Genomic DNA, 26,545 nt, shown 5'->3' with positions numbered 1-26,545 from the left:
CAAAGAAAGTCAGGAATCAATTTGTGAGACGCTGAAGGTCATTGTAAGGGATTTGGATTAAAGAGAAATATAGTATTAACTTGAGTCCTAGTGCACGAAATTTGTGCATGGGTAGGGTCCCTAGGCCTAGCTGATAATCAGGGCGATCAGGGCCTCTGGCTTGCAGGATGTCAGCCCTGGCCTTCCTTCATCCCGCGCTGCCCCCTGGTGGTAAGCGCATGTCATAATGAGCGATCTAACTCCCAGTCTCCTGGTCAAACTCCTGAGGAGACAATTTGCATATTAGGCCTTTATTTATAGACATAGATAAATAGATGATAGATAGATAGATGATAGATAGATAGATAGATAGATAGATAGATAGATAGATATAGAGATATTTACATGATCATAGCTAGAAATTTAAGAAACTGTATAAAAGCTAATGTCAAAATGAAAAAAAATAGGGTAAGTATATGTTAAAGATCTATAAAAATGATTACATATTCAAAAATGTATAAAGAAAAGATGTATAAAATTAATATTTTTCTTGTTTTTAACTACGGTAATCCCTAATGATTTTGCAAAATACCCACAAAATTCCCTATCAGTGATTGGGCAGTGGGTACCTGCTTGAGTATCACTGATACACTGATGAATTTCACTTTCCAACTATCATTAAAATTAAATTCGTAAATTATCTAGAACCCTTCTTGTCAGATAGTCCTCCCAAAGTCATTGTTATTATGTCTAAGATTACAGCTTACCCTACATTGTACAAGTTGGCTCCCTGTCTTCAGACATGCTTTGGGAAGTTCTTTGCCCATTTCTGAAGATTTCATAGTGATCTCCATCAGCAACTTACATTCATAAATCACCTCTTATGACTGTTTTTATTTTCTGCTTTTGACCCCACAACTTTGGATAAAATGGAGAAATCCATATAAGTTGAGTCTTTGAAAGGCATAACCTTGAAATTAATAGTAATAAATTACTTTAGCAGGTTTTTTTTTTCTTTTTCTTTTTCTTTTTCTTTTTCGTGAGCTTTCTTTATGGTGCATTCATCTTTTACCCAACATTCTCTAAACACATTTTATATCTGCCTTAGAAAATGAAATCAAATGTAAAAACATCAATGCAATGATAATAAACACCACATGAGTGGTAAATGGATCAGACCTTTTCATACAAATCTTGTTTGCATTTCTCATAGCGCATCTCCATTTGCAAATCTAGGAAAGTGTGCTAGTTACATTACTGTCTTTATTCCTTTCTCCTTTAAGTTTATCTGAATCACAATGCTTCTATATTTGAAGCTTATGTTTTTGAAACTTAGAAGTCTTATCTTAAACCCTCAGGGCTCCAGAAATAGTTCTTGGAACATATCAGCTTATTATCTATAACAATGTTTGTCTTTAGATATAGGAAGACTAATAGTGTATGAAGGTGCTATCATTATTTATGAAGGTGTTTTCTGGAATTGATAATTAGACATTTATAAATAGAAATGAAGTGGAATTTTTCTCTCCAAGAAATAATTGTTTAACTCTTATTTTTCCTGATAATTCTATAATCCAAATTTGTACATTTGAGAATTCGTTCTTTAAGGCTCAAAATGAATATTTGAAGACAGACAACATGACGTGGACTATATTTAATACCTGTTACCATTCTCTATTCATTAAAATCCTACCTTTTCACAAAAACAGCTCAACTCTTACTCTGTGTATCAAATATTCCAAGACCCTCTGTTTCTTCTCACCAAAACAGTATCATTTTGTGATTTCTACTGATAGCCCTTACTTCACTAGTTAATATTTTGAGTGTGTTATTTTGTACTGTTTTTGTGAAATGCTTTTGCCTCTTCAGTTGTCTTTTAAATTACTTGAGGACTTTTTTTCCTTTCTATGCTTGGTTCATAGAAGCTAAATGAGCTCATATCTGCTGTTATAAATACTAACTGGAGAATATTAAAGCTGGAAATAATCTAGCTAAGTTATTCTCATTTTAAAGAAAAAGCTAAATCTTACAGAAGATAAATGATTTGTTCAACGTCAGTGGCATAGATTTATTATTTAACTCCATTGGGATGTAGTCATAGCAATTAGTGTTTTCTGTATATTTGCAGGAATATTATATTCACTGGGGACCCTGTTTTATACCAGGCATATTGTTGGGGACTAGAAATACAGAGAAAATATAATGAATGAAAGATGATCTCTATGTGGGGAATTTCAACAAAAGACTATTACATTTTTACTTGATTAAGTTTATGGATCAAGATAATATTTAGATTTTTTTTTCTTATTACTTGCTCACTACATGTTTGAATTTGGGAATTATCATTTATTTTTGAAATGGCTACAGTTTATATTATTTTCATTTAATTTTATAATGAAAATTACCCTAATTGGATCTTTTAAAAAATCATCTATATTCTCTGTTGCAAATAACCTAAATTGAATTCAAATTAGAAACATTTGTATATTAGAACATGTGATAATCCATTAGAGAAAGAGGATGATGAAATTTACATATGATTTATAAGAGTTTTTGCAATTCTTTACAAGGTTGGGTAGGGTTAAATATTTTGGAAAATGGAAAATATTTAGAATTGCTACTGGGGGCAAGCATGACTCACCAAAAATTGAGTAAATTAATTGCTACACTGCCACCAGAGTGCAGCTGAGGTTAATTGGCAAGCTTTGCAGTCTGTGACCCTGTCATTGCAGCTGCTTTGGAATTAAAAGGTGGTAGGTACAGTTGAAGGCCAAGAGAATGAAGGATTTAAAGGTGTTAGTGGTACTAGGATGGATTGGGTTATCCTTATGCTGAAGAAATCCCAAAGGGGTTTACAGGGCTAGAGATCAAAACCCTGGAGACAATAATGGATTTGCTCCTATTAAAAAAGTAGGAGCAAGGGTCAGAAGGTTTTAGGCAGTGAAAAATTTCTCCAAGGTAGAGATTTGGGAATGGAAGATGTGTTATGATGAGTCCTGAGGTGTGGCCATATCCCAGTGTGTGATTAAAGTGGGACATGAAAGGCTATAGAGATGAGATGGGCTTTAGAAGACTATCAATCCCTGGCAGTGACAGATGACAGTGTGTCTGGTCAAGTACAGTCAAAGGGAACAGACAGGCACTTTGGTTTTAGTGGGTGATCAGGCTGAGGCTAAGGGGAAAATGGTGCATCCTTTTTTCCCTGGCATTTGTGAGGGAGAGATTATATAGCCTCTGGTGGAGATGATTGTAAGGAGAGATTATTGTCATGGGAGCATCAGGATTCACTGAAGGAGAAAGGTTGAAATTTCAGTTATGAACAAGATGTAGGGAAATCCTATATAATAAAATGGTAATATGCAGATAGATCAAATGGCAGAACAATTGAACAACCAATCAAAGCATAATATGCTAATGATATGCTAAGGCTGCTCAACCACTTGCTATGAAGTGCACTGACCACCAGGGGCAGACAGTCAACTGGTTGACCAGTTACTATGATGTGCACCAGGGGGCAATTGACCAGTCGCTATGACGTGCACTGACCAGCAGAGGGCAGGTGCTCCAGCTTGTAGGTTAGCTTGCTGCTGGGGTCTGGCTGATGGGGACTGAGTGAGATGGGCCAGACAAGTCCTGAAGCCCTATCATGGTCCCTCCCTGGCTAGCCAACCTCCCGTGTCCTTTCCCAGCCAACTGACCTTGATTGACCCCCATCAGATCTGGGTGAGATGGGGCCAGAAACACCCTGGAGCCTTCCCGTAGTCCCCACCATGCACCAGTGGGGTCCCTCAGCTTGGCTTGCACCCTCTCGCAATCTGAGACCTCTCGGGATGTTGGAGAGTTGGTTTCAGCCCATGCAGGGCTCGTGGCTGGCAAGCACTGCTGTGGCAGCACCAGCCTCTCCTGATAGGACTAATTGGGCATGAACCTTCAGCAGGCACAGTGGGCCTGAATGAGCAGGAGCGGCAGGTAGGAGCTGCATGTGCCACTGGACTGCAGGTTTCACCCAATCCCTGCAAGCCACCCAAAAAGATCTCACCTGTGCACAAATTTGTGCACCTGGCCTTTAGTGTGTTCTTAAGTAGAACAGAGTCCATACTAAACAGAAAGGTAAACAGACAAAGACTGTGTGTATCTGGTGAGAGCAATGGCCCAATCCATGTACAGAAAAGGAGAAATTCGGAAAGGCAGTAAAGTACTTCCCCATTGGTCAATACATATATCAGCAACTGAAGATCTGGTCAGCATAGGAAGGTGTTCTGAGAGACATGTTAGCTCATCTAGCTCAGGAAGGGTTGGCATATTTGCAAAATTTTATTGCCAGAAAGGTTAGCAACATCAGCCCCTTCCAGCATTCAAATTGTTTATGTGGAATCATTGCAAAATTTGCTGCTTACATGCTTGCTTTGGATGAGACTAGTTTGTACTGAGAGTTTTGTTAAGATTTTAGTGGGAAGAGGGAGGACGAGGAAAAAATGCTTCGATGGGAAAAAGCTTATTAAGTCCACAACACCTAAGACAAAATTTGTATTGCATTTTTAAAGCAAATGAATTTAGTTTTAAAGCAACAGTTTATAAGCATATTCTTGCTGGTATTGGCTAATATGTGGAGAAATAAACCAAATATGTTCAGGGTTTTCAGAACCTGTCAAAAAAAGAAAAGAAAAAAAAAATCACAGTACTTTACTAAAAAAAAAAAAAAAAAAAAAAAAAAAAAAAAAAAAAAAGATTTTCTTTTAAAAGTGTAAAGCAAATTCACATCTTTTAAAAAAGAAAAACATAAACCTATATGTTGTTGGGAAGAAACAAATGAAAAACAAAAAACAAAGAAAAATTAGAAATAGTTGTGTTGTCCACTTCTGTCCACCCCTGCTAGCATCAGTGTATCATAAAACTATAAACATCAAATATTAGGAAAATGCTGATTCATCCTTTGGAAAGCTCTGCACTGAGTTAGTATAGTTTGTTTTTGGCACTCTTGCTTCTTTAGATGAGACTTAAGATGTTTACCAATGTGCTAAAAATGCAGCATCATTGCGATTTCTCTGACCTCAGCATCTAGAAGTGGTTTTCAGCTCATGCCCACTTTTCACTATTTTCCCAGTAAGTTCAGTTCACTTAAAGTATGTCATTAGCTTTTAAGGAGAGTTTTGGCCCAAATCCATTTTACGTTGACTTATTACCCTACTTATTTTTGATGCTTTGATTCTGTTAATTAATGCTAATTTTTTAGTTTCACATTTTCCCATTAGAACTTGAAAAAGGCTCCGAGCTTATCCTAATGATTTTGTACTGTCCCTGGGACTTATTATGCCTAAATGTGAACTTGTTAAAAATCAATGAAACTTAATTCAAAACTGAGAAGTTGCTTTGCAATTTTTAAAAATAATTGGAATGTCTTTAAAATAAGTTCTATGATAATGAAATGTACTCCTTAATAGTATACATATACCACTTATAACTATTGACTTCTATGTTTAATAAGTCTTGCTAAAGAGGGTGCTATTCAACAATAATGTCTGCACTTATGCATGATCCAAATTATAATGTTTCATTATTCTACTCATATGCTAAATGACTGTCCTCTTATACAACCTTGATTTTCCTCTTTGAACTTCTTTGTTTTCCTCTGTACGTAATCTGTAGTTAAGTTAAAAATATAATGTTAGAAGTATTTGTTAAGGAATTAGATAGTACTGTCCATCCTTAGTTACAACTTGAACAAAACAAAAAAATGGGGCGAGATTTAAAATCAGTCCAGTTTTGTTTCTTTATTTGCAGTTCTTTTGGGTGTTTTGCTTAAAGTGCTAAGTATTGAGAAATTATGCCCATTAGTTTAATTGGCATCATTGTAATCTCCCACCCCCTTTTATATTTTGTTTTCTGTATGTTTGGTGAAGGGAGTCTTTTGAGTTGAAATAGTAAAACAACCTACTTGGCTGTCTGAGATGGTTAGCATTTCTTAAGTGTAGATTTTTCTGCACCTTAGCCTTATTGCTCCATGTGATTTGCATTAATGAGAAAGAAAAGTTATATGTCAATGTTCTTGAAGTTCAATAGTGTATAGGTGTCAGCATTTATGATAAGAATATACAGTTTGAAATATGAATAGGAATATAGACTAAGACACATGCATTTATACATACACATACAAACACAAGCAAAAGATAGGCTAAATTTGGCTCTATATATTGGTTATATTTGTTCTCAACCAAGGAATAAAATGGAGGGAAATTTAAAATACTCCCAACCTTGGTTGGCAAAATAGAATTCAAGAAAAAATCATCAGACACCACCTTACACAAAGGAATTTTAGGGTTTTGGTAGAGAGTTATATGGATAGACTTACTACAGGGTAGATTTTCTGATTCAGACACACTTTTAAAATATTCTATTCATTCATTTGTATTATTCTGTGGGAAATAGGTAGAGAACTAGTTACTTATCATTATCTAAATAAATTTCATTACCACTTTACTGTTACATGATGGCAGCATAGTGGAGAGAAGTCTAGGTGTTTTGTTCTTCCAGGTCTGAAATATATTTAGCGAAAAAGTATATTGTGTGGAATTGGACTTGCACTTTTGAATTATGTATTTCCCAAGCTGGAGGAGTTCATGTTGAATCCCAAATACAGATAAGCTAGAAGAACATTATGCCAATGAAAGAAGCCAATCATAAAAACACACATATTGTATGGTTCCATTTATAAGAAATATCCAGAATATGCAAATCCATAGAAAGAAAAAGTAGATTAGTGGTTGCCAAGGGACTGAGAGGAGGAGATAGCACATGAGAGGGAATGACTGCTAAGGGGTGCATGTTTTTTTCAAGGGTTATGAGAATGTTCTGGAGTTCCATAGTGGTGATATTTACACAGTTATGTGAACATTGGAGGCATTCCTGCACTGACAGGGGTTTGGGGGGGGGGGGGGAAGTCCCTCAGCCAGCACGTGGAAATCCCGCTCACAGTCCGGGCCCCCTCGCTCCTTACTGCCGGCCTGCTCTTTGCTCCTGACGGCTGGGCTCACTATTCCTTGTGCTGCCATGGAGTCAGGAGAGGCTCCTGCCCCCGCTGCTGCACTCGCCAGCTGTGAGCCTGGCGTTTGGCTGAATGGTCCTCCCCCAGTGGGAGCGCACTGACCACCGGGGGCAGCTCTTGTGCTGAGCATCTGCCCCCTGGTGGTCAGTGCACATCACAGTTACTGGTTGTTCTGGTCGTTCCACCATAACCATGCTCAGGCTTTTATTATACAGATACTAAAGAACACTGTACTGCACATTGCCCTGGCTGAGCCAGACTGGCAAAGCAGCCGACTACGGTGTGCACGTGGTCTTTTCTTCCCCACTTCCCCCACTCCTCGGTGAGTTGAAAACCTGGATATGGCTTGAAAAACCACTGGCCTAAGCAATGCAAACCTTTATGCTGCCAGATAGAGATGGCCCAAGTAAAAGCTGGATCCCATTACTTTATTATTTCCCTGTTATTAACAGTATGTTAAGATCAGACCTAGACATAAATTGGGTCATAAATGCTTATCCTTGCATCATGGGGCCTTATTTTTGCACTTCCAACAGGAAAAGCTTTTTTTTTTTTTTTTTTTTTTTTTTTTTTTTTTAAGCATTCAGGGTAAATATATTCATAAACTTAATGATCTGCAGTTGTCTTAACCATTGTAAAAGGCCTAAATGCCCTTGAAGGTAGGTGAAATATCCTCCCAGGCTTTCTCCTCTGAATACTCTTTACTCCCAACTATATTTTGCTTATTTCTCCTGTCCTGCCTGGTTAAATCTTAATAGCATCATCGCTGATAGCAATCCTTTTTTCTTTACAGAGGGCTTTGCATTTCTTTTCATTAAGGGCTTCTTTTCTATACTTACTCACATTTAGGATCTATATCCAGAGAATGTCAGGCTATTATATAGTTTATTCTCAGAATTAGGAAAAGATTTGACATTTTGGATATGATGGTAAGGCCTAGTGATACTGCAAACTGTCCTTACTATACTTCTTTTCTTTTCAATAAAGTGAAAATTGTTGAATTTTAGGTTAGGAATAACCTGGGCTTATTCATGTTTTCTCTGTGCTCTGTAAAACTAGAGAATCAAAAGTCTCCTTAACAGTTTACTAGAAGCAGGCATATTTAGGTAGAATAGGAACAGATAGGAAGTAATACAACTATTATTAGTTTTGACCATGAATTTAGTTGTTTTAAAAAATAATTATGTATTTTTAAGCTTCTGCTTGCAAAATAGTTTTGGTAGTATCACATTTGAATCCTGGAAATGCTTGTCATGAAGGAAAAGATAGACTGGAGAGGATACAAGAAAAGGGATGGAGGCAGCAGGTAGGGCAATGTATTTAGCACCCAGTTTGTTATTATAGAAAAGTTCTCCGGTTCTGTTTTGTAAAGAGATTAGAGTGAAGTCTATCTAGTTATTGATTGGACAGCCAATCAGGAGTCAGATAGTCAAGGCTGTAATTTAGTTCTGTGCATATCATACAAACATTTTAAATACATCTTCAGAAGGACTGAATGAGGTTGATGTCTGAATGACGCATCTACACTAATAAAAGAGAAAAATGCTAATTGACCATACCTTTGCCATGCCTACAGCCAATCAGAGCAAGTATGCAAAGTAACCCAACAAAGATGGTGGTTAATTTGCATATGCTGAGGGAAGGAAGAGTGAAGACTGAAGACAGCATAGAAGGGAAAGTGGAAAGCAAGGCAGTTGCTGGAGGGAAACTGCGTGCGACCAGAGCGGCAGGCAGCAGTGGGCACAGCGGGTCGGGGGTGGGGGCCGGGGCATGCAGTGGCGTTAGTGGCGCTCGCACATGGCCATGGAGACTGCGTGGCAGAGGCCGCGAGAGCAGGGGAGGGGGCAGGCAGGGCAGCTGTGCGCCCTGGGGATCCCACCCGCCCCGCCCTCCCCGCAGCGGGGGAGATGGGGGAGCTGCAGAGGTGATGTGGTGGGAGGGAAGCCCACCGGAAGTCTTGCAGGAATCTTCCTGCAACGGGCCCCTAGTTGCAAATAAAAACTAGAATTGGTGATATTAAAAAACTGCATAAAAATTTCATCCGTGTCAAAATTATTTATGTTCCTATGGTTGGGAAAGGACAAAGAAACTGATAGTACCTCTTACAATATAGAGGAGAGGTGTGATGCTGCCTTTGGTCTCTTCTTACTGCTTTCTCTTTCTCTGACTACAGTGTATTCTAGCATGTGTGCAGTCGGTATAGGCTACATAGCTCAACCTTATTTCTGCACCTTAGTTAAAACCATATAATATCCATCATACTTCATCGTCCCGAACTGTTTAATAGTAAACTGAACCTTTTTTTTTTTTTACAAATGGTAATAGGTAATAAAATTTCCAAAATTAATTTTACTTTTTGGCCCAATTTGTAAAATATTGGGCAAATAAGCTAGCTATGGTTTATCTTCAATTAGAAATTTAAAAAATTATAAACTAATTGCTGAGTATATTTAATGATGAGCCGTGATTACCATGTGTTTTCATGACATTGTGTGTTATTCCAAACATACATAAAACTACTAAAACTATTGTTATTTAATTGCATTAATTTACATATGGTCAATTTATTGGAGAAAGTTATCTTCTTCCATTTTAATGAGATAAATGCAATTTTTTCAACCTCATAGACATCTGGGGAAGATGTACGCGACTTCACAAAGGTGCTGAAGAAGTTCAGATCTAAGAAATACTTTGCCAAACATACTCAAATTGGCTCCTTGCCTGTTCCGACTGTTCTTGAAGGTGACAACTTGGATGAGTAAGTTTGATTTTAACATATGTACTTATATCTAATAGTGTCATTCATTATGTTAGTGACACAAAAAAAGTTGTTTGATACCAAAAACTATTTGTGTTTTAGTAAACTGTTCTATTTCAAAAGAGGTAACTTAAATTTAGAATCAATATTTATAACATGAAATTTTACTGTTTGCTTTTGACAATGTCGCAGCTAAAATGTTGTGTTTCATTGTGCACTTGTTCCTATACTTTATAAATATGTGTTAATCTTTGCATTGGTTATCTCTTTTTCCTCTTCAAAAACTTAAAGCAAATTGTAATATTGTATATTCTTTAATTATTTTATTTATTTTCCATTTTCCCTTCTTGGGGAATGTTTTACTATTTCTTATAGTATGTTTCACACTTATTTCATATATTTTTAATATAAATTTATTAGCACTTTTCTTTTTTTAACTATATTTTATTAATTTTTTACAGAGGAAAGGAGAGAGATAGAGAGTTAGAAACATCGATCAGCTGCCTCCTGCACACCCCCTACTGGGGATGTGCCCACAACTAAGGTACATGCCCTTGACCGGAATCGAATCTGGGACCTTCCAGTCCGCAGGCTGACGCTTTATCCACTGAGCTAAACCGGTTTTGGCAACACTTATCTTTCTTTAGATACCTACCTATATACTAAAATCTCATCAAAACCTAACATTACATTTCTAATTTCTTTTGTCTTGAACATGACAGCAAAATGAAGTAGCTTTGAAGAATGCATGATAGAGCCCTAGTGGCTGTGTGGATAGAGCATCAGCCTGCAGACTGAAAGGTCCCAATTGAGATTCCGGTCTAGGGCACCATCATTGATGTTTCTATCTTCCTCTCCCGCTCCTTTCCAATTTGAAATAAATAAAAACTTATTTTAAAAATAAACATATAGTACATGAGATAGACACAACTTCTTTAAATTTTATAATTTGTGTATATAAGCATAAATGTAATAAAATTTCAATGTAACAAAATTACTATTGGATTTTAAAACAAAGAAAAATTATAACTTATAGCCTGAAATAAAAATAATTTTGAAAAAGAGCCATACAAATGTAATTTTAAATTACTAATTATATATAAAGATTAAAAATAGATATGATTTAAATCTTTGAATTTTTAGAATATTAGCTTAAATATACCTGCCAAAGCAAATATTTTTGTGTGTGCTTGAATGTTGGGGAAAATTAACCTTAATTGCTAATAATCACCAGAGTCCTTAGTCGTAAGGAATAGTGAGGTTCTTGTTACAGAAGATGCCCTCTCAAATGACTATAAAACAAGCTCAGAAATGTGAAGGGTAGAGTTCTTTACATTCTACAGTAGAGAGGCATTAAAAGTGTTCCAAGTACAATTTTTGTGAAGCCAAACTTTGTTTAACCTTCAGCACTCATAGAGACATAATCTGAGAACAGTAATGGTCCAGCATATTATGACACTGCATGTCTCAAAGATGTTAAAATAGAGGGATAGACTGTTGGTCTGAATTTTTTTCCATATAAAGCTCTATGCATACATTTATGTGCAAATGCATTTTTTTTTTTAATTTGTGAAACTGCTACGAAGTGGAGAAAATACCACAGCCAAAGCATAGTGGATGTCTTTATGCTGCTGTAGGTAGTATTATGGGTGTACATATAGAAAGAAATATAATGTAACTGAATATATAAATAGGTCAAAATGTCATATACACATTTAAAACATATGAAAAAAATTAAACTTTTTGATACCTTTGCTTGATATCAAACTATGTACAATTAGTCTATATGCCTCCAATACATTTTTTTGAACTACACTTTAGGACAAATTTAATAAAAACAGTTATAGTTCAAGGAGAGCTGTTCAAATACTTAAATCCATGGAAAAGGTGGATTATTGGTCCTCTCTTCATTTTGTGGCTGTATTTTTGTCCTTTTCCTCATCAGGTGGTTTGATAATACATTCGTATTTATTTCAGTATCTAACATATAGTTTAATTGGGCTGAACACCAGGATAAAGACAAAATTTTACTACTCTTGGTATCAGATCCAACTAACCTTTGGAGTAGTTGCTTGAAGCATAGAATTAAGACAGTGCCTTTAGTATGGGATAATTGATAGGTTTGAACTGGTGATGTGCTTTTCACTCTTTTGATATGTTATTGGCATTTTGTGCCTCAAATTTCTATACACTTCCTATTAGTTGGGCAGACAAATAGGTCTTTTATAGTCCTTTTAAGCAGTTTTGATAATTTTCTTTTCAGTATCAACATAATTATTGGCATCCATCATTGTATTCTGAGTGACTCAGTTAAAGTAAAAAAGAGCAGACAAGCTTGCCAATAATTTTGTGCTAGGATTTTTGGCTGCAACTCTGAAAATGTTTCATTTCATCTAACATATATTTACCAGCATTTTCAGTGAGTGGAAAACAAGAGAAAGAAAATGCGTATAAGATTAAATCAGATGTCACAAGATGCATTTTGAAAAAGATTTATGAGCTACTGTTTAGAGTGGGCAGATTTTCTTTTTTTAATCCTGAAATGTGTTCTTGTACTTGCTGAAGTTCATTTTTCCGATGAGCCCTTTCTAGTTCAAGGCCACTTAGTCTTCTGGTGTAACAATTTATGTGAGTGGGTAGTAAAAAAGTTTGACTTGGTTTACTCTCCTATTTGTGGGAGTAGAACATAGGAGAAAAATCAGCGAAGTGGTAAATGTGTGGAAGTTATTTAGGAAGCTGATTAGAATGTTCTTCTTCACTCTCTTTTACACCGCAAAATGTAATCTTACCTCCTATCCAGTAATACTTGCATGTGTGAAGAAGCTTTACAGGGGAAAAATGAGTTATTACTAAAAGAAGGTAAATAAACCCATGCTTAGGTATTTAATTAATTTTATAGCTTTGCAAGATTTCTCATAACATCAATCAAAATAAATGAGTAGAGCTTGATTAAAAAGTTACCATTGAATAAAAACATGAGAAACAAGTTAAAATAGTGCCAAAAATAATTTGAGAATTGTGAGAGATAATTATTAGGTAAAAAGTTAGGTTGGTTTCCCTACATTTTAAAAATGTAGACACCTGTCCCTGATATTGGCTAAGGTGGAATAGACAAACTGCATGGTTATTAGATTCTTACTATTGCAAGAACCAAGTCATAGTAAGTGTTAATTATGGTTGTGGGAGCACTGGCCTTGGCGAAAGTGACAGCTAAACTGAGACCTGAGTGATGGAAGGGCCAAACATTCAGTGTTTGGTGTGGGGGTTAGAAAGGGAGAGTTTCCAGCAAGGGAAACATTTTCAAAGGCCCAGAGTCCGGATTGTTTTTTGAAAATGGGATGGGAAGCTGGGAATCGTGGCAAGAAATGAGAGAGGAGAAAGAAGCAGGAACCGGAAAATGAAGGGCCTTAGAAGCCATGCCAGGGCTTTTGGAGTTTATCCTGTGAGCAGTCAGGAACCAGTGAAGGTTTATATGTTAGAGAAGGAGGGGACCCCACTCACCTGCTCTGTGACCAATGGGTTTAAAAAGGCAGAGACTTGAAGCAGAAGTGATCTGTTCAGAATTAAATGCCCTGAAAGAGCCACAAAGTTCCTCAAAGGAAACCTGGGTTCTATTTCATGTATTGGTAAGTGTATTTAGTAGAGCCGGATTTCTTGCATATTAGTGTGTGATTAATCAGACCAATCTGTTCAGCCACTGCTCTGGAAGCAGGAGGGCTTTAGTACATCTAGGCTAACGCACCGATCGATCTTACTTTTAACCCCCTTTAACATAGATTCTAACTACACACTGAGAATATTGCCATTTCCCCCCTTCCAGGGTTAAATGAGAAATAAAATGAGTTATGTGTTGTTTCTACCAATCAAAATACTTTGAAGTCAATGAAGCACTGTTTCATTTTTTAAATCTTTACCTCTTTTCTTAGAAAACCTCTCAAGATATTAAAAAAAAAACAAAAAAAACACACTTTCTTTTGAGAAACTCTTCAGTTCTGCTCTCTGCCTCTGCCATTCTTACCTTAGTTCAATGAACCACTTTTGTGCACACTGAATTAACTTCAGAAGAACCAGCCAAGCAGTTTTACAAAGCCTTTCCAAGTTCAATTAAGACTTTTAAAAAATATGTATTATTCTGGGTTTAAGCTCAGTAAATGTTGTGATGCCCTTGAACTCTAGAAGTGATCTCTCAAGCAGTTACAGCTTTTTGGAGCATGCAGAGTAATCCATTCACCTGACATTTAACATCCCTAGTTCCGAGTTAATGAAATGTAGTGATGTAAAAAAGCTATTGAATAGTACAGTATTGTTTCATTGTTCTTGTATCTGTTTTATGCATGGATAATTTAGTCTACTTACGATAGCGATCAAATGACAAATACAGCCTGGATAAATGCATGCTTTTGAAAATAGGTCCAAAGAGTCTTAGTTTTTATCCCAATAAGATGACCTCCCATCCCTTTTTAGTCTTTGCTATTTAGACATCAACTTGTGTTTCCCAGAAGGAGTTATGATCATTAACTTTTTCTTAAGCATTTATGTATGACAGGTACAGGAGAATAAAGTAGAACTGAAATAATTCTCCCTTCTTTGTTTCAGTCAACACTGGCTTCCCTAGTAGACTTTATTTAATTAATAGAGAAGTGATTTTATTTATTTTAGATTTTTAAATATCCACATTTACAGTAGTACCTCCTCTCTCTCACAAAAATTAAAATTAAAATTGAAAAAAATTAGGGTTTGAGCTAGGTTTTAATTAGCATCAGTTGTTTTCAAAACGTCGTTCACGGAGACTAGTGGATTTTTAGGCAGCCCTGTGAGGTTGGAGGGAACCCCTAAGGCCAGGAGTAATACTGAGTGATCTCACTCCAGACTCAAGCCCTGCTTCAAGCAGAACAAGTTTGTTTATCGGTTTTATAGATTGAACTTCTGGATAAAATTTTATATGAAGTACATAAAGACCTAAAAAAGTTATTTTTCATTTTACTGACAATGTGAAACTTTTGGTGGGATATGAGGGGGATATCTGCTTTACATCTTTTTAAAATGTATCTGTGAGATTCAGAGACCTGGTGTATGCTTGGATTTGAATGTTTATATTTAAAATTGTACACAGAATCAGAAAAGTTTTATTGCAACTCTGCCATCAATACATATAATAACGTCTTTAAGATTTAACTTTCCCATTTTGTTCAACTTGGTCAGAAGGGTAAACAAAAATGTGATTGCACCTTTCTTCAGTATATTATGGGATATTATCTTTAAAATTTGTTTAAAATTTTGAGCTATTTGGGAGCATCCTGTCTTTTTCACCCCCAATGAGAATATTTAAAGATGTCCTGTAACAAATACCTGTAAATGTCTGTGAAAAGGCCCCACAGGCTCTTAAATATTAGCAGCTTCTCTAGAATAGACAGTGAATTTTGTGTCTTGATCTCCCGAAGACAATTGAGAATGTTCCCCACCCCCACCGCCATGGCTTTTGTCTTAGCTTGCTTTAAAGTGTTTGTTCTGTTACTTTTGTTTCCCTCTCCCTTCTCTGCAGTCTCGTCACAGTCATCAGTATCTGGCCAGAGAATTATGAGTGAGTATTCACGGACCCATCTGTGGAGGAGGTTGTTCTGATCAGTTTTGTTAGCATGGGGGTGATTGCTAAACTCTCATTCTAAAATAATAGTTCTGCCTCCCGGGTAACAATCCTAGTGTTTTCTTTGCATGGCAAATTCATTATTTAATCAAGCTAACATTTCTAACCAGGGACATCTATCAATATGTGGGTATAAAACTGTTTATTTTCATCTTCCTTTATAGCCCTCCTCAGCTATTTCATGATACTAAGGATACCAGGATAGAGCAGCATGCCACACGGTAAGAAACTTGATGGCAGCCCTCTGCTGCATTGCCCCCCAGAATGGATCTATGTCTGTATCAATCCCATACCTTTAATGTGCCTTGACTTAAGGAATGTTATTTTGTAGGAGCCATGGGGCTCTCATCTTCCATGTTGTAATTTACACTTTACCAAATACCTGCTACACATTCTATATAAAGTAACTCAGTTGCACATGATTATTGAGCTCATGAGAACCCAAGCAGGATTTAGACAATGTAATTCAGTGTTGCTGAATGAACATGGGGGTTGAGAGTGTTCTCATGAGATGGTGCACTGAGTTACAATATGTAATTAACATATGCTAATTTTTATTCCAGGGGTTTATTTTAAATTCCCCCCAAAATATAAAGAATAGACTGGTGCTGATGGTATGCAGAAACTTTCAAAAAACAGGTATACTAGGTATCTCCAGTGCTAGTAACTAGCAATGCCTGAAAAGATTAAGTCAAGCATCATAACAATAGTAACATTTGAACAGAGTCTTAGCCTAATAGAATTTCTGGGAAAAGCCAGAATTGGATTAACAGAAAAACATTCTCAAAAGCATTGAGCTGGGAAAGAACATGGCTTGTTTGAAGAACTTCAGGTAGAGAAAGGGTCAAGAATGAAGAGTAGATGGACAGAAGCTGGGGTCCAATAATGTAGGGCCCATTTGCTAAGGGAGTTGGATAATGTGTTAGGTAAAGAGGAGTCATGGAGAATCTTGAAACATGAACGGATCACAGATTTGTGTGAGAATGAAGATGGACTCGAGGGTCTGGAAGGAAAAGTAGGAGGCTAAGTCAATTAGCAGACTGTAGAACATGGTGTAAGATTAAGGCCCATAGGTCTTAAGACAGTGGTGATAGAAATGTAACTCAATGTTAGTTGTTTTAATGTCACAATCTTGTTAGGGTATTTGGACCTTTCTGTATTTTGACTTTATCACAGTTTTAAAATGATTGGGGTTCTATCTCCAGTTGACTATGCCCCATGATGTGGTCACTTTGCCTAACCTCCTTATTTTCAATTTTCAGACCGGCCCAAAGGAGCAATGGGTCTTTACCTACTGATAGCAGCTCTACCACAGGAAGTGGGTAAGTAAATCATGAAATCAGTACTACCCAGGTAGGCTAGTTTTGTACTAGGGCTGTCGGAAATCATCTTCACTGGTCCAGGCTCTGGATTTTGATCCAAATCAGAATTGATGTGTGGTTACAAATATGTCTACATAAATTTTATACTTTCAAGCCATGGTGGTATAAATTGGATATATTTATTTATTTATTTTAGTATAAATTAATGAATTCCTATTGAAAAAAATCCTGCATTTGGCAACTAATCTTCCTCAGGGAAAACAGATTGTTTTATTAATTAATGCAGGTGCAGATAGTCATTCTACTTGTATAATATTTCCTGTTAACAAGTGTAATTTCACAGAATCTGTGCCCATCCTTCTGCTCACATTTCCTCCATAATCCCTGCCATTTAACAGCCATGACCCACATGCCCTTGGTCATATACTCCCCACCATTCACTGAAAAGTGTTACCTCTTCTGCCAATAATTGATTAGCACACTAAGAAAAGGCTGGTTGACTTGAGAATACTTCTTATAAACCTTTCTAGGCAGACATTTTATTTGCCATTGTTATTTGCCATTGTGCATTTGACCTTTTTAATTCTGAATGATGTCTAAAGGATTTCGTAGTGTTAAGTTTACCCGACTTACTCAGGTTCATTGCCTTTTGGATCTAATGGGAAGCTGTAAAGAACATTGTAGAACATAGTACTTAGATGTTTTATTCTAAGAAGAACCATAGAGAGAGCTAAGTTGAACTACCTTAGGTACTTTAATATAGAAAGTTTCCCTATTAATATTTAAAAACTAGTTTTACTATCATTAAGCTGATAAATAAAAGTTCTCAGGAAATTTTTCAATTTTACATTCCAAAGGTTAGCATGTTAATACTTTACAGTAATACAGCAATGATTTATTTATACATTATTATTCATATACTTAGAGTTTACAACAATTCCCAAATAAGATAACACCATATTCATAATGCTTGTTTCATATTTAACTTAGTAGTATGTATTTTATATTAAATAGTTAAATATATTGAATATCTCCTAAAACAACAATTTCTACCAAAGTTGACAATACTTAAAGAATTCAAACCAAATTTAAATTCTTTAAAATGTGTTTGTCACATCCTGTGAACACAATAAAGATAATGCTCAAATTTAGTATATCCTATCTGCAAATTAGAATCAACACTATTTATTTTTAAATTTAGCACTAGCTGAGGAAAGAAAAAATAATTAAGCAATTAACAGCGGAATACAATTCAGTGTACTAACAATAGATGTATCAACTCATTCATCCATCCAACAAATACTTATTATATACCTACTGTGCACTGGTGTGCTGGAACCCACTGTGAGAGCAAGTTGTTAATTTTTAAGAAGTTTAAAGCTGTTTGTCAAAGAGAGCCATTATTTAAAATTATTGTATACATGAGGCCTGATGCACAAAATTCGTGCAAGAGTAGGCCTTCTTTCCTCTGGCTGCCAGCACTGGCTTCCCTCTGGCACCCAAGACCCAGGCTTCATCTGGAATGATGTCTGGAAGGACATCCAGTCTAATTAGCATATTACCCTTTGATTATTAAGATACTCTTACAACTAAATAGATAGGACTAAAATGGAAACAGAGGTAATGCTCATCATGCCCTACTTATTTTACTTTATTACAAATGTATGTTGTTGGAGTAGTTTTTTGTATTTGTCAGATGGTATATATCTCTAAATCTTTTCCCAGCTTCCCATTCAGGGAAGTCATTAGCTTAAATTGGCTGTGATGAAAGTATTTAAATCATAAAAATTGAAAATCCCAGGTCTTTTTCGTTTTCCTTTAGAAAACCTGATGTTAGACAGTTACCAGCACACCACTGCCATGTACCCAGGGCTATAAAGGTCTGCAGACATAGATAGGGTGTCTTCATAAATCTTACATGCTAGACAGAAGGCAGATAAGTGTTCCTGTAGGGGAAGAGCATGGTGAGGGCGTTTGTGGTAGAGAGAGTAATGTCCCCCCAAAGAAGCCCACATCCTAATCCCCAAATTCTCTGAATATGTCACTTTATATGGCAAAAAGAACTTTGCATATATGATTAAGTTAAGGATCTTAAAATGGGGAGATTATCTTAGATTATTTGGGTGGACCCAATGTAATCACAAGGGTCCTTATTAGAGGAAGGAAAGTCAGAGTTCGAGAAGGAGATATAATCATGAAAGCAAAACGGAGCTATAGAGAGATTTGCAGATTTTAACTCTGCTGGCTTTCTCTTGGCACTGGAAAAGCGAGGGGACAAATTCTTCCTGATAGGTGAGATTAAGTTAATAGTGCAAAATGATATAAACCACTAGAGAGAAATCGTTTCTCAGTCACTGGTGCATTCTTAATGCATATGTCAATACATCTTATTTTGATAAAGCTGGTTTTAGAAGGCCTTTGCTCTTCCACAATTTGAATTACTGAATAAACTAGGGTTCTTTTGCTGTGGACATATGAGGGTGCAGCCATTCAGGTGACAATACTAGAAAGGGCTCTGGATCAATAAGCCCTACTCTGTACCTAACCCCCAGTGATCTGATTCACCAGTGGTCACCCTTTCTTCTTCAAATGTATATTTACTTATTTAAGTATTTCCACTTTAATTAATACTGTTGACTTGACAAGTGTTACTACAATAAATACCTTTTCTCTCAATGGATAGAGACTTATAATGAGGATGGTTCTTACCTTTTTTGGACTGATGGTGTGTCTCAGGATTTTTGGAGGAAGGTTTAGGAACTAAGCGTCACTATTTCTCTGGCTCTCCAGCTTGTTTCCCATCAATAATTTAGCACCTTGGGTCATAGGATGTAGGAAGAAGTGTTAGCTGCTTTTGACAAGATGCTGTGCTAGTCTTTCTTTGCTTTTAGCTTGGATCAAAGTTTATGTGTCTCCCAGGACATATTTGTAATAGCAGGAAGTAAACAATATACTCTAACACTCTGGCCTTCCCCTGGAAATTTCCTAAAGCTTCAGCATTTGTAGGGTCATGATATAATCCCAAGGGACAGTAGATGGCAGTTTTTAGTACCATTGAACAGTATCGCCAGCTTCTGAACAAGGAAGGGGCAGTGCTTCTCAGGGAAGCATTAGCTCTTCTGCTTCATGCTTGGGTCTGTCTTGAGGCAACCAATGTCAAACTATGAGCAATTTTTTAGTGTTTTTCTTGGGAAAGATGAAAAACTACCTCAAAGTGCCTTAAGTAAAAAATGGTATGAGTTAACATATATAAATGCTTTTTAGAATTGTTCTCTTTCTCAAATCCTTCACCTTTCCCAAAGCTCTCGAGTTAGGAGTTTTGTCATTCCAAGCTGCCTCATAAAAATACTGTTAGGTTTCTCTTAAGTAATAATGGTGATGATGCAAAAACAACCACCACTTCCTCCTTAATAGAGCATACTAAGAGCCAGGCACTGTTCTAAGCATTTTGACCATCTTTGGTTATTTAATCCTCACAGAACCCTTTGAGATGATACTCTTGTTCTTGTTACCACCATTTTACAGATGAATAAATTGAGGCCCTGAGATGTTAAGGAGCTTTCCCAGGATCTCACAGTCAGTAAGTGGTAGAGCTGGGATTCAGACCCAGGCAGTTTGGCTCCAGGCATAGGCACCCCTGCCTTGACTACCCCTAATCACTGAACTGTCTTAGCTGCTTTGGGAAGAGATGGCTCCCAGATGGGGATGGGAGGGCGTCAGAGCATCTGAAAATCCATCCAGTTTTCCTGGCAGTTATCCTTGTTCTTGTTCAAATCCCATTGCTCATTTATGACCCAGCTTCACAGACAAAGCTTGTCTGTATCTTAGAGGACCTTTTTGTAAGGGCAGGAAGTATAGACAGGCAGATAATATAGATAGCAGTGGGAAATATAGATAAAAGATTTTGTAACTCTATCTCCAGACAAATCTCCTATATTTGGTTTGGGTGATCTCAGCCATAGACAATAAAAGAAAGCCCTAGGCTTTGGGGTATGAATTTTGAGATGTGAACCTATAATTCTCTCTAAATTATCCAAGGCTCTTGAGTCATTTGTATTTGAGTTTTTCTCTGTCCCTCCATCGGTCTGTAGAACCTATTGCCTGAGCCTCACAGTGGTCATCTTCTGTGCATCTGGTTAGTTGTTGCTTCTCTCTGCATCATGGGAAGCTAGCTACCTTCCAAGCCTAAACCTGAGTCAGTCTCACACACAGAACCAAATCCAAGTTCTCCCTATTCCTCTGAAAGTCTGGCTCTGGACAACTTACAGGGCGTTAATGTGAAGGATACCAATTTCCTTTGACAGAGGAATTAAGCAACCAAGTCTCAAAGAGACCCAGGACGCAGGGCTGTTCTGAGAAATCTCAGGAGCAGAAACTCGAGGCCCTGGCCATCCGGATGTCTCACTTCATCTGGCATCTGCCCGAGAGCAACACAGTTTTATGTGGAAGGGTCAAATTGGGAGGCCTGGCAAGGTTTGCACTGGCATCACCATTCGCAAGTTTGAAGCATGGAACAGAATAATCCTTTAAAGAAAGATTATTATTTTTTATTTATGTTTTGCCTGCTTTCAAAACCTCATTGGATGAGTCACAGTTCTTTTGTCATCTGATATGTACTCATTTTGTGGTCTAGATAGTATTTTCTAAACGTGACTTAAACAGAATATAGTTATATTCCATCTAATGATATTTTGTTAGTGCAGACCTATATTTTTCCAACACTTTCTATTTTAGCATTAGGCACACTTTGGGCACCTAATAATCTTAATCTGATACCTCATGTACTACCTGTGTCTAAAAGTTATGCTCTTATTTTTACTGCATATATCTAAGAACTTTACTGTATTTATTTTTATATTTAACTTTACAGCCTAATAACCTGTGAAAAACACTTAAGACTAAGATTCTAGGTTCTACATAAATGATTTTTTTTTATAGAAACTGACTTCATTCCCTCCTAGGATACCTTAATGAAAGAATGTAATGATGGTGGTGGTGATGATAATTATAATAATATGTTAAATCTTATCAACTTCCCAAAATAATTGAATGTATGTAAATGTTGACAGCAAAATGCATCTCCAATCTAATTTTAACTCATCTGCCTGTATGTGTGTTTCACTGATGTATTTATGAAGTCCTGTCCTATAAAGCCCTACATTCCAGGATCTGTTTCCCCAAAGCCCTAGCAGGCCAGGTACAAACTGCTCAAGGTATTCCATGGCAGGACTCCCCTGGTAGCATTAGCCAGATCTGTCATTTGCACGTTTGTTAGAGGACCTTACTGGATCTCCCCATATAGCAGTGGTTCTCAACCTTTCTAATGCCATGGCCCTTTAATACAGTTCCTCATGGTGTGGTGACCCCCCACCATAAAATTATTTTTGTTCCTATTTCATAACTGTAATTTTGCTACTATTATGAATCATAATGTAAATATCTGTGTTTTCCGATGGTCTTAGGCTCTACAGCAGCGGTTCTCAACCTGTGGGTTTGTGATAAATACATGTTACTAGTAAATTAAGGCAAAGCATGAAATGTTGGTATTTGTAGCACTACTGGATAAATATCTTCCTAGAGTTTTAAAGTGAAGTCATGGGATGTCATAAGAAACATGTCGTTGGGTGTCAGAGTGTCCAAACCTGTAGGGAATTTTTGAGCCAAACTGACAACATGCTGGGAAGCGAGATCTAACATTCTCCAGAGAATGATGGTTTTGCAGTTTCTGGTGAACCCTTGGCATTAAGGAGGGGGCTGAGGAGGATTACATGAAGGTGGAACAAAGCAAAGTCCAGGATAGTCAACAAAGTTATGTGCTCCCTTCAGGGTGGTAATGGCATTGGATAGTCTGGGAAAGAGAATGTGTTAACCTAGATGCACAAGAACAATGGACAGGATCCTTTAATTAAAGAAGTCATCGGTTGAAGTGTGTATTCGGCCATGACCCACCCAGTTATGATCAAATCACCCTCTGAGGTTCATTTTGGATAGGTTCAATACAGCACCCCTTTCCCAATCGCTGGGACACTGAGCTTCAAGGCAAACTTGCCCCAGCAGCCATCCTGATCATCATTGCTTCCACTTCCTTTACATTCATAGACATCAACGTCCGGATCTGAGCCCCTGTGTTCAATTTGTCTCCCTAGGGAGGACGAGCATACCCTGATTCAGCAGGACTGCCAGACCCTTGGAGGCGAGTCCCCAGTGAGCCAGCCCCAGAGTCCAGCTCAGGTCCTCAAGGCAGTGGAAAGGGAAGAACGAGCAGAACTGGAGCGGGCCATCGCTGAGCTGGAGGAAGAACAGAGGTGTGCCACGCCTGGGAGAAAACATGTCATCCTGGGAAAACTTGTAATGGAAAAATTTTAATAGTAACTTTAACATGGCTCCTACCCATTCCCTTTTCAAACTGTTGTCCAAGAGGTCATGGTGGAGTCAACGTTTGAGAGGGCATCACCAAGCTTGCCTGCTGGCTTTGGGTTACATCTTCATTTGGGGTTCAGGGATGATGTTTATTAGAACAGTTACTTAAAGCTGCCATTTAAATCATGCTTGCTCATCTCACTGTTAAAAAATGTTCTCACCTAGGAGGAAATAAATAGCATCCCCTAAATTTGGAGTTTATAGGTAATTTGGGGTAGAAGATGGTGTGCACAATAGTAATTTCAGTTTTTGTTTTTTGATATTAGAAACTTGCAGATGGTATATGAGCAGCTAAAGGAGCAGTACCAGAGAAAGGAACTCCCAGTGAGCTCACCCCGGACTCATACACCTGACCAGTCAGAACTGATAGCAGAAGTGAAGCTGCTCAGGCAGCAGCACAAGGGTCGGCTGGAGGCTCGGATGCAAATTTTAGAAGATCACAATACACAATTAGAGTCTCAGCTGCATCGACTTCGACAGCTGCTGGAGCAGGTAGAGTCTGCAGAACTCGGTGTCACCCTTGCAGGCCACGTATCCTAGTCCCGTCTCCTAGGGGCTTTGCCCCAGTGTCACTAGAGAGGTTCAGTTTCAATTTCTCAGTGCTGTAGTTAATTTAGACTTGCTCAGAAATCCCTCTTCCAATGTAAGCAATACATCATCTGGCATGCAAAAAAAAAAAATGTATTTTGCTTGCCCCATTTTAGATGGGATTTCCCATTTTTCTCTAATACTGAAATGTATCCCAGCTCTGAGTCATTAAGGAAAAAGTTCCTATACCATGGTTCTGTGCAAATTAAAGGGGGACACATCAGTGCAGGTTAAGGGAAAGGAAATGACTTCAACTCTTTATTGTAAAGCCTTTCTTTCAATAAGCTATTTTCAAGAAATTAAGTAATAGATGTTTGTTAATTTGCTATTATTTTCTAACACTGGGCCACATTCTGTGGAACTTGCTTACAAAAACAATTTTTTTTTTTAATTTTTAAGCATCCTCATCAAGGATATTTTTTCTACTGGTTTTCAGAGAGAGTGGAAGAGAGAAAGAAAAAAAAATTGGTGTGTGAGAGACATAACTTTGGTTGCCTTCCACACGCACCCCCTACTGAAGCTGTGGGTCAAAACTTGCAACCCAGGTGCATGCCCTTGACCAGGAATCAAACCCTTGACCCTTTGATTTGTGGGCCAACACTCTAACCATTGAGCCAAACTGACCAGAGCAAAATTTCTTGACAATAAGAAATACAATTTACATCGATGAATACATTCATTTATGATGAATATAAAATAATTGCCGTTAAAAAATTCTTATTTTTTCTTTCTTTCCTTTGTCCCTTCCCCTATCACTCCCTCCTGTCTTCCTTCCTCCTCTCCTTTCTCTTCTTCTGTGTCTCTCTTCTCCCCTTCCATTTTTCTTCTTTTTTCTTAGTGCTGATCAAAAAGTTGACTTACGAAATAAAGTTTATGACTCATCAATGGGTAATAGCCTGCAGTTTTGAAAAACACTGTCTTTGAGATATAAAAGTTTCTGCCTGCAGTCTTGTTAAATGATATGATCTATAATAAGATGGTTCTTATGTAAAGATACAACATATTATAGAGAATTAAGTGCTTGGCAACATCCAGCAGGCATTAAATAATAGGAGTCAGGTCACAGAACTGGTAATGAAGATGCCTGTGCAGCAGCTGCAGACTGTGGAGAACCCCACAAATGGGCCTGGGGCTCCTCTCACTTGAACCCCTGACATCAACATTTATGTCACCTTTTGCATTTCTCTTTGGCCTTTGCAGTGGGGGATCCCTTGGCAGTGACTAGGAATTACTTTCTCTGGAGAAGATCAGTTGAATCAAAAGTAGAAACAACATTCTCTCTAGTGATCTGTCTCAAATTCTAGAAAATCGCCTTTCACATTTGTATCAGTCTTTTAACACGTCAGAGTCATTAAAACGGTATAATTTTGGCATTACCAACACAGCAGGCCAAAATTCACCCCAAGAGTATGCAGAGCAATTCAAGGGAAGAGTTAAAGGAGTGATGATAATGATTGAACCAGGCATCTATGTTTGATAGGAAAAGAAGTGAGGGTGTCAGGTGTGGGAAACAGGAAGAAGGTGGGAGAATCCATGCACTGTAGTATCAAAGGATAAATGAAGTTGGGCCTTAGCAGAAGTTAGCTGGCAGGATAGAGGTGGTTGTCAGAAGGTGAGGTTACTGAAATTGGAATGTTGGAACAGATGCACGCATTTGGTAATGGTCCATATTTGGAACTTTGAGTTGAGTGGCCAAGATGAGTGGAGTACAAGTTAGGTGGAGGCCATGACCTCAAAGAACGAAGTGTGGGAGATTTGAGGTGCTTGAACCAGCCTAATTTACTCACCTTTGGTGCCTCCCACAAGAAAAGACAAGTTCTCTCAATTTTAACTTGCTTTCTAGCCTGGCCAAGAGCAGCCTTCCAGCCCTCCTCTGTATTGGCCGCAGAGATAAAGGGCAGACAAGGTGACTTCAGAAGGAGAGGAAAGGGCCTCACCCAGGGAACAGAAGTCACATGGGAGGCAAGGGTCCCCTCTTACATAGCAAAACAGGATACGTGTTCCGAAAGGAGCACTTCTATTTCCTTGAAGAGGTGACAGGCTTCTGCTACCTGTGGCGGTTTGTGTAAATGTTGTTCTGACAGCACGGTTTTCCCTTCCCACAGGCAATGTGAAATACTCAGCCAACAAACATTTCCTGACCTTCAGTATTGCACTTTCCAGCAAATGCCACTCCCAAGCCCCATTTAATCAGAAGTTCCATGGCTCCTTGAGAAGGCTGCTGAGTACCAATCTATGTTCTACTGAAGGAGTGAAGCATCGACTATCCAAAGACAGGACAATTTTGTTCTTATGATAAACCTATATTATTATTTTCTCCTTCCCTTTCTATGCAACTGTAAATTAAGGAACAGAGCAGTATTGGGGAATGGTAATACATTTTGTCACCGATTTGTATACTGTACACAGCATTGGGAAAGTGGGTGGGGGCTTTCTAATGTGATGCTTCTTTTTAATAACTGTGACAAAAACTTGCATAGGAACTAGGAGAGAGTTTTACACTCCTTTTCCATTAACCATGTGCAATAACTTTATGTATTTCTTCAACTCTTTTACCTTGCTGGTTATTTATAAACTCATCAGCCACACGACCAAGTACATTTCCTATATTTGTTTTCATGATTTGGCCAACTAATAGATTCATATAGTTCAGTCAATTATATTACAGGTGCATGGATAGTCTACAGCTCTGTGCATACTTTTTAACTTTATTTGACATGATACACTTAATTTTTCTTAGCAACCACTTGGAAACCACAAAAAAAAAAAAAATGTGGCTCTAACAAGTGTAG

At 37.6% G+C, this 26,545-nt stretch overlaps 1 protein-coding gene across 1 annotated transcript in view; it reads left to right on the top strand.

The window, feature by feature from the left end:
• Positions 1 to 23,705, top strand: part of LOC311616098 (utrophin-like) — a gene marked incomplete at its 3' end in the record, with an annotated part of 88,750 nt that extends 65,045 nt beyond the window's left edge. Inside the window, exons 14-18 of the mRNA XM_084907325.1 lie at positions 9,649 to 9,779; positions 15,588 to 15,644; positions 16,686 to 16,745; positions 22,892 to 23,050; positions 23,432 to 23,705. Coding sequence (XP_084763451.1) covers positions 9,649 to 9,779; positions 15,588 to 15,644; positions 16,686 to 16,745; positions 22,892 to 23,050; positions 23,432 to 23,705 — 681 coding nt within the window. The remainder of the gene's footprint in view (positions 1 to 9,648; positions 9,780 to 15,587; positions 15,645 to 16,685; positions 16,746 to 22,891; positions 23,051 to 23,431) is intronic.
• Between the last annotated feature and the right edge of the window lie 2,840 nt (positions 23,706 to 26,545).

This window comes from Pipistrellus hanaki (assembly GCF_964339955.1).
Source record: "Pipistrellus hanaki genome assembly, contig: scaffold_57, whole genome shotgun sequence".
Classification (NCBI taxonomy): Eukaryota; Metazoa; Chordata; class Mammalia; order Chiroptera; family Vespertilionidae; genus Pipistrellus; species Pipistrellus hanaki.
The sequence above is the reverse complement of the archived record's forward strand: the minus strand, read 5'-3'. Positions and strand labels throughout refer to the sequence as shown.